General features: G+C 43.0%; 1 protein-coding gene across 1 annotated transcript in view; it reads right to left on the reverse strand.

Moving 5' to 3' along the window:
• The window catches only part of LOC309551390 (retinoic acid receptor responder protein 1-like), a 37,799-nt gene extending 28,564 nt beyond the window's left edge, over window positions 1–9,235 (reverse strand). The window contains exon 1 of the mRNA XM_082251963.1: window positions 8,929–9,235. Within this exon, the coding sequence (XP_082108089.1) occupies window positions 8,929–9,138 (210 nt within the window). The 5' untranslated portion in view covers window positions 9,139–9,235. The remainder of the gene's footprint in view (window positions 1–8,928) is intronic.
• Window positions 9,236–9,750: the final 515 nt, after the last annotated feature.

The raw sequence follows: 9,750 nt of genomic DNA on the forward strand, positions 1-9,750 counted from the left end.
ATGCGGTTGTGACACAACAAGGTGGAGGACGTGGCGGCAGCAGGTAAGTGGATGCCCGCTAACAGGCACTGCCATGATGGATCTGAAATGACAGGTGCTCTTTAAATGTAAGGACTCATTCTTGGTGGTAGTTAGTGTGAAATTGTGTGAATGCATCAATGCAGTGAATGTTATCTCCGCTTGCAAAGCTTGGATTCATTGAATGAGTTGATTAAAAATTGCAGAATATACAGCCTCATGCTACATAACTTAAGCTCCATTTCATGCTGAATGAACTCAACTATTAACCGCTTTCCGACCAGCCGCCGCAGATATACTGTGGCAGGCTGGCTCCCACAGGCAAATCGCCGTACACGTACGGCGCTCGCTCTGGGGAGGCTAGGGAGCGAGCGTGCGCCGGCGTGCTCCCTCTCGTCAGCCGGGAAGCCAGTGCGTGTGTCAGGTGGCTCCGATTGCCGTCTGACACCGGCGATCTCTCCCCGCTGACAGAGAAGGATGGTCGGCCGACCGTCCTTCTCCCTGAAGTGATCACAGAGAATATGTGATCCTGCTATACAGGATCGCATGTCTCTGTGATCATCACACAAGCCCAACACCCCCACAGTTAGAATCACTCCCCTAGGCTTACATTTAACCACTTGATCACCACTTGATTATAACAGTATTAACCCCTTCCCTGCCAATAGCATTATTACGGTAACAGTGCATATTAATAGCACTGATTACTGTAGTAATGTCACTGGTACCCCCAAAAGTGTCAAAAATGTCAGTTACGGGGTCCGATCTGTCCGCCGCAATGTCGCAGTCCCGCAAAGAAGAAAAAAAAAAAAAAACCCACACACACTAAAAAATTACATAAATCTTTCCCGTAGTTAGTAGACGCAATTAACTTTTGCGCAAACCAATCAAAAAACGCTTATTGCAATTTTTTTTACCAAAAATATTGTAGCAGAAAACAAAAATTGGCCTAAAATAAAAAAAATTTGATTTTTACATTTTCTTTTGAGAATGTCATAAGAAAAAAAAAAAAATGTGAAAAATGTTTTTTTCAAAATTGTCGCATTTGTGGATAGCAAAAAAAAAAAAAAAAAAAACGCACAGGTGATCAAATACCACCAAAAGAAAGCTCTATTTGTGGGGGAAAAAAAAGCCGTAAATTTAGTTTGGGTACAGCGTCGCACGACCGCGTAATTGTCCGTTAAATTAACGCAGTGCCGAATCGCAAAATAGGGCCTGGGCATTAAGGGGGCAAACCCTTCCGAGGCTGAAGTGGTTAATGTAAATAGTAACCGATCTTTTAGATTTTTTACTCCAAAAGCCTTTTTTTTTTAAATGTATTTGATTAAAAAAAAATTTTTTTTGATGTTTTAAATCATTTGATTTGTCTCCACCCTAGTTATTAGTATACTATAGGCCCCAAATATAGGCTACAATGTGCCTCGTACATGCTGATAATGATGACTTTGTGTACGCTGCCCTGATCTTGTACGCGCAGTGAAGCACAATGCTGGTATCTGGAACAGGAGAGAGAAGAGCACTTGGCAAACAATACTTTGTTATGACTGGTGGGACTGGGATAACAATTCAGAAACACGCCAGTCCTTGCTAAAACCAAGCAGAAAAGTTATTGGTACAGTGACCTTTAGACTGGAACAAAATGGAGTCTGATGTGCCCGGTGCCTGCTTCTTATTACAGTGTGTTAAAAATTCGAGGGCGGCAGGAATTTTCTGTACTGTAGAGACTAAACAACATTTTAATAAATAACCTTTACATTCTATTTGTGAATGTGTTACTTAAGATGTTCCAATATGTAACTCCAACTAACTGATTTCAGGTGTTCACTGCCAGAGAGCAGAACAAACAGGCCACGCAATGGATGGCAGACATGTGTGGGATCATTTACATACAGGGAAACAGTGCTCCCTTATTAAACTATTCCGGAATATTTTATTATTGCTGAAACTACATGCTACAACCTGGAGGAAAAGATTTTATTTATGGGTAGTCCATAGCAAAATAAAAAAAAAAAAAAAAAAATGGCAAAAGCTATTCCTTACGTTTTTAGAAATCTATAAAGCAAATATTTTAATACAAGAATTCACAGTAATCATAATTTTCAGATCGAATTAAGTAGTCACAATGTGTCATTCTATGGTCTTTAACCAGTTATGTTTAAAGAGGAATTCCAAACTTATAGGTACATGCACAACTTGTTACTTCACTACTGCAATCAGAAATAGTAACACATGTGCAGCATGATGACGTCAATCAGAAATAGTAACACATGTGCAGCATGATGACGTCAATCAGAAATAGCAACACATGTGCAGCATGATGACGTCAATCAGAAATAGTAATACATGTGCAGCATGATGACATCATCACGCCATCACGTATGCATACATAATGACCGAGGCCCACAAATTTAAAGTGCGTGATGATGTAATCATGCCAATCTGAGTGCAATTATGATTAAAAGCCAAAAATGAGGGCCACCATCATTACATGCATTTGGGCACATTTTATTATTTCATAAAACACGTTTGAGGCAAAGATTATATATAAAGTCAGAGTTTGGACCTTTATTATGAGTCAAGTTTAGCTGGAGGTAGTTAGCTCTTTAGGAAACACTCCAAAGGTCACTCAACTTCAGATCACCCAATTCAACTTATTTCAGCAACTATTTTTTTTTTTATCTAGGTAACAGGTTATAATAAAAGTGAAGTTTTAGGGCCCAATGGGTTTCACGTGCGGTGAGACAGACACACACATAGCTCTCGTGTAACAATCAATGTTGATTCGCACAGAGTGATCCAACGTTATATTTTTTTGACAATTCAGGCACATTGTGAGAGAGTTGACAGCCCCATTATTGATCATAGCAGATGTTTTTGGGCATGTGTAGCCCAAAAAAAAAAAAAAGACTAGAATAGGGATTGTGCAATAGGAGAAATAAAGGCCAGACTTCCTAAGAATTGCTATTAGCCTGGCTATCCCTGGCTTCAATATTTTACAACAAGCATGCAGTTCATGAAAGTCCTATAACTCCCAACCTGCATAGTTGTTCTAAAACAGAGACCCAGAAATGACGGACTTCATTGGATTAGCATGACAGTAGGGGAGTTAAAGTGGTTGTAAACCCTTCCATATATCCCGTGAAGTGACTGGCCCCAGATAATACAAACAAATCCTTCTACACAAGTTGCACCTGTTTATCTACATCTGTCTTTCCCATACATTAATTCAAAGCACAGAATTTACACAGGATCTATCAGCTCTGATAAACTGGGGGCAGAGAGCTGAAGTTACATTGAGAGCTGATTGAAAGTGAGGAACCCCCCCCTTTACACAAGAAACAGGAACAGAGCTGAGGCTGTCAATTAGCGGAAGCTCCCTCCCCGGTCACCATTTTTCTCTTTGTGTAAGAAGTGATTCCTGCTGATGGCAGCGGCCAGAAATGACACTTAGTGCTCTGGATTAAGACAAGTACACACTATAGAAGGATATGCTTTGCTTAGATTTCATGTCTGAGGTTTACAGCCACTTTATTATTGTAGATGGTGGGGTCACAGTGATGGCCTCCTTTGTAGAGGTCTCCTTTAATAAAAAAAACTCAGCTATGTAATGGGACAAAAGTTGTTCTAGCTAGTGCTGAAAAGGCAATATCCTTCATTTTGTTACTTTTATTGCAAATTAGGTATTAAAATTGCTGTTGTACAAAAGACCGGTCTGTCCTCTTTCCTCAAACAAACAATTTGTGCTCATGATGTATTCTTTTTATCCTCCCATTAACCACTCTACCACCGCTCACAGTAATACTACTGCGGCAGAGTGGTTCGTTATCGTCCAGCCACGTAGTATTAACGTGACTGGACACTCCCCCTTCTGGGCGGCGCTTGCGCGCCGCCGGAGGCTCGCTCCCGCTGTTTTCATTCACAGCGGGAGTCGGGCCAGGGGAGGAGCAGCGGCGATCACCGCTGCTCTTACCCGATCGTCGGGGATCGAGTCTGGAGATCCGCCCGCTGTGTGTAAACACAGCGGGCGGATCTCCATAGTGACAGGGAGTGACAGATCGGACTGTTCAGCATAGCTGGACATCCGATCTGTCCTTCTGTCACACAGTCACCTCCCCCCCAACACGTCAGTAAGCACCAGGCATACATTAACCCCTCCCTCTCCAATAAAATTAACCCCTTCCCTGCCAGCGTCATTTTTACAGTAACAGTGCATATATATAGCACTGATTACTGCAGAAAGGTCACTGGTACCCCCAAAAGTGTCAAAAATGTCAGTCAAGGGTCCGATCTGTCCGCCGCAATGTCGCAGTCCCGCAAAAAAAAAAAAAAAAAAAAAAAAAATCGCAGATCGCCGCCATTACGCGTTAAAAAAAAAACACCAAAAATGACAGAAATCTTTCCCTTTGTTAGTAAACGCAATAACTTTTGCGCAAACCAATCAAAATACGCTTATTGCGATTTTTTTTACCAAACATATGTAGCATAAAACAAATTGGCCAAAAATTTTTAAAAAAATTGGTTTTTACATCTTTTTTGGGGGGAATTTCATATAAAAAAAATGTTAAAAATATTGTTATTTTTTCAAAATTAATGCTCTTTTTTTGTTTATAGCGCAAAAAGTAAAAATCGCACAGGTGATCAAATACCACCAAAAGAAAGCTCTGTTTGTGGGAAAAAAAGGACGTAAATTTCGTTTGGGTACGGCGTCGCATGACCGCGCAATTGTCAGTTGAAGTCGCACAGCGCCGAATCGCAAAAAGTGGCCTGGACGGAAGACAGCAAAATCCTCCGGTGGTAAAGTGGTTAAAGAGCGCATAAAAAGGTATAAAAATTGTTTTTTTACTTCAGTATGTCTAACTCTTACTTTAGGGCACTGTCAGGATTCACAAGTTATATGGATTGATTGTAGTAAGCTATTTATATAGCAAAGGCCCTTCTCTTGTAAACAAATGCAAAAAAGCACATTATTTCGGTAAATGGAACCATGGCATCCAATTAATGCCAGTGCAACCAAAAACAAACACAATTGATTGCCTGTTATGGCAACCACTGAAGTATGCCATGAGCACTATAGCAACCAGCTCGATTTTCATTAATTCACAGCTTTTTATTTTATGCTAATAGGATCATTGTTCCCTTTCAAGGGGCATGTACAACCCAGGCACATAGGAAATACTAATGTACATCCAAAGGGACCAGTCATGTGTGGAAGGAGGAACGCACCAGCTGGCCCTTTACTGAGAAATAAAAAGTTAAAACTATTGCTTATTAAATTATACCCTGGTGTAAGTTGTCTAATTTAATGACCCCATTGAGCAGTTATTACAGCACCCTTTCTCAATTCTTATACCCCAGAGGAACCCTTCATTTTCTATGTCTCACCTCTACTAGAACCAATTTATTAGAGGTCAGTGGGAGGAAGGGCCCCTCACATTGGTGGCCAGTGGGAGGAAGGGCCCCTCACATTGGTGGCCAGTGGGAGGAAGGGCCCCTCACATTGGTGGCCAGTGGGAGGAAGGGCCCCTCACATTGGTGGCCAGTGGGAAGAACGACCCTCTCACATTGGTGGCCAGTGGGAAGAACGACCCTCACACATTGGTGGCCAGTGGGAAGAACGACCCTCTCATATTGGTGGCCAGTGGGAAGAACGACCCTCTCACATTGGTGGCCAGTGCAAAGAATGACCCTCTCACATTGGTGGCCAGTGCAAAGAACGACCCTCTCACATTGGTGGCCAGTGCGAAGAATGACCCTCTCACATTGGTGGCCAGTGCGAAGAATGACCCTCTCACATTGGTGGCCAGTGCGAGGGGTGGGCTACCTCCAGGCTCACCTGTTCTACATCTCTCCATTAGTATGCATGTGCGTCTACTATGGAGGCTCTCATAAATTTACAAGAGTTAGGACAGCAGAAATATTGGGGTGCCTTGGAGCGGTTCTGCAGCTTAGGCATGTGTTTGCTAACAACCGTTAGACAGGTAAATTTGGTTGGTAAGCAGACTGGTTGGTGAGTTGAGCTGGGAATTTCTCTGATTTTGTCTTGCATGCATTGCTCTTCCATGTGCTCCTTGCTGTGTAGGCCAGTTATAGGTGGGGACAGGGGCCATTTTGTTTGTACTGTTGGATTACTGGTGAGGGGACAGACTGGACACCTTTGCTGCCATAGTGGCTATATGCTGGGTGCCCAGTGTCCAGAGTTGGACTACCTCCAGGCTCCCCTGCCTCCTATCTTCCATTAGAATGTATGTGCTTCCACTGTTGAGGCTCTCCTAGATATACAAGAGTGGAGACTACAGAGAATACGGGGGTGCCTTGGAGGGGTTCTGCAGCTTACGCAAATGTGTGCAAACTAAACCCATTTTTAACGCATACTGTTGGACAGGATAATTTAGTTGGTAGCAGACTGCTTGGTTAAGTGAGCTGAGAATTTTCTCAGGTTTTGCTTTCCATACATTACATAGTTGGTACACCTAAAGCCAACCATATACTGTACAATGTGATTGTACAATCTTTTATATTTACCATCAACTATATAGCATAAAAGCCTGCCTGATTGGATACAAGTTTAATAGTCTATATTTGTCCGTATAATATATACTTTTGGTAAATGCTAAGGAGATTGTACAGAGATAGTACAGCGTATGGCCAGTTTAAAGGGATTGTACAATCAGATTGCATAGTGTATGGCCAGCAGGCTGATCAAAAATAACAAATGGATACCCCCATCCACACATGTAAGGCAGATGGAGGAATCCTCTCCGCTGTGCCACTGAAATCTGACAGTGAGGACTCTTTCGCTGGTGTGGCTCTGAAGAAGAGGAATTCCTCAAAACGCGTTAGCCCCACAGGGGTCTTCAGTGACTTATACCCTTACGTGTTGACACATTGGATGGAATCTACAGAGATCTGTGATGCACAATTTTCTGTTGCCCTTGTTACTGTGTTTTTATTCAATAAATTATTTGTCTCGGGATAATGCACTAGGTCGGTGCGCCCTCTCTGTGTTTTGTATAGTGAGGACTCTTCCGCTGTCAGCAAAAAAACCGATCAACAAATGTCTTCCAAAAGTCCCATTAGACAGAACTTGATCGTTCGACTTCGGTTGAGCGAAAACAGCCAAAGATGGTTTGAAATTCGGCTGGTCTCTGCTGAACCAGGCAAATTGCAAGGCATCTATGGGCAGCTTTACCAAAGCTATGAAAGCAATCTAGTTGATTTGTTTAGAATCACACAGGCACTATTACTATACAATTGATAATAGGAGAATGTACAATCAAGCAGTATAGCGAGTGTATGGCTAGCCTCATGGTGACCCATACACGCTTCAGTAATGGGCCATACACACACTATACAATTTTCTTTCGATTTTTTTCCTTTAGATTTACTAAAACCAGATAATATGAGGTCAAATCTAAACACTTTCAATTTGTATGCAATCTGGCAGGCCCTTGCACTGCATAGTTAAAGGTAAATCTAAAGGAAATCTAGCAACAAAAGTTGTATAGTGTGTACCCAACTTAAATTATCAACTTCTTTTCTGATCGCTTTCTTCCGACTGGAATAACCAATCTATAGTCAATAACCCATTAGGTTGCCATACCACATTTAGGGAAGTGAATTCCAATAAATGGTGAAGATACAATCATAATTAAATGATTGAAACTGACTTTTCTGTTTTTACCCATGTAATCTCATAATCTGATCGATCGAAATATAACTGGATTCATGAACCTTATATCACAGTGCAAACCAAGTGATAATATTCTACCCTGGCAGATTGAATCAGATCTAAATTAAATGGTGTCTAAACTGATCAGAAGTGAAGTTATGGTTTTTGGATTTGATCAAATGGCACATGGATCGGAAAAAAAAAAAAATATATATATATATATATATATATATATATATCATCTTTGATCTAATTAATTTCAATCAAGGTTCACCAGCAGCATGTGTATATCCAATCAGCTTTTAACCTCAGCTTGTTCAATTAAGCTTTGACAATGATCCCTAGTTCACATTGGAGCGATGTGTCATGCGATTTGTCCAAGTCGCACCCTTGCGACAATGACCATGTTCAAATCAATGCAACGCCAAATTTACGGTGCTGCATCGATTTGAAAAAGTCGTTCCTGCACTACTGTTGGCGATTTCAGGTGCGACTTGCATAGATATCTGTGCATCGAGCCGCACAGATGTCTCAAAAGTGACACTGACATGTGGCTTTGAAATCGTGCAACTTCAGATGAAGTTGCATAATTTGGAAGCTGCATTCAGTGCCGGTTCACACTATTGTGATGGCAGACATCGCATGTGATTCGGAGCGCACTGCTCCTAAAATCACATGCGATGTCTGTGCGGTGCGAAATTAGCCATACAGTTTGTATGGCTGAATTCGCACCGCAATTCCAGTGAACTCGCACAGGATCCTTTTTTTGGTCTGCAGCAGAATCGGATCGCATTGGGTGGTTCACACCAGTGCAATCTGATTCTTGTGCGAACTGTCAGATCGCACTGCGATATGCGATCTGATCTGGGGGGGGGGGGGGGTGTCATTAACTTTGAATTGACACCCCCAGTGTATCGCATATGGCAGTGTGAACTGCCTGTGCTGCAGATGCGATGCGGGAGCACGCAGTAGATTCACAGTGGTCCTGCATCGCAATAGTGTGAACCGGCACTTAATGTGAACGAGGGCTCCAACCTGGAAGCTGATTGGTTATTATGCACAGCTGCACCAGTTTTAGTAAATATACAAGCCCCTCTCCCTCTCCCTCCTTGTTAGATCTCATTAAAACCAACATTCTGAAAGCAAGTGAACAAAGTAACAGAAAACAATGCAGAAAGTGAAGTAAGCACAAGCTGCAGATTAAATCTGATTGGCTGCTGCAGGTTACTGTTGACACTTACCACGAGGGTGGCTTTCTTGACATCTGTCACGTCAAGCAGCTGATGGGGAGAGCCGGATTGGTAGTTGAAGAAATGAAGTGCGAGTCGGGCTGCATGTCGGGCTACTCTGCTATTAGTGGGGATGTCAGAGGGGGGCTGATCCTGGGAGGGGGCAGCATGGATGGTGAAGGGCAGCAGAGCCAGCAGGCAGCAGATCCCTGGCATCGTCATCTTGGTGTGTTGGTGGAGTTGTCTGTGATCAGAGAGCTGCAGATCCCAGCTACATATAGTGTGTGTGTGCCCATCCCTCCTCCCAGAGGGTGTCCTGCCCCTTCCATCACCTCCTCCCACCAGGCTTATCTCTGACATCCTCCAGCTCCCTCTCTACTTTCCCATAAATCAGCTTATGCTCCAATGACTTCTACCTCCCACATATCTCCATTCCTTCCTGCTGGCACCCCCTGTCATTGTGTGTGCTGACTAATCCCCCATCCCTACACATCCCTCCACCATCCCTACACCTGTGTGCTCTGATCACAATAACTTCTACCTCCCAGATCTCTCCATTCCTTCCTGCTGGCACCCCCCTGTCATAGTGTGTGCTGACTAATCCCCCATCCCTACACATCCCTCCACCATCCCTACACCTGTGTGCTCTGATCATCACAATGACTTCTACCTGTCACATCTCTCCATTCCTTCCTGCTGGCACCCCCCCCATCATTGTGTGTGCTGACTAATCCCTCATCCCTCCACCATCCCTACACCTGTGTGCTCTGATCACAATGACTGCACAGGTGAGGCAGGTGTCTGTCCCATTCACCTTCTTCTGTCCATTGTATG

Source organism: Pelophylax lessonae (genome assembly GCF_965119305.1).
Source record: "Pelophylax lessonae genome assembly, chromosome: 3".
Lineage (NCBI taxonomy): Eukaryota > Metazoa > Chordata > Amphibia > Anura > Ranidae > Pelophylax > Pelophylax lessonae.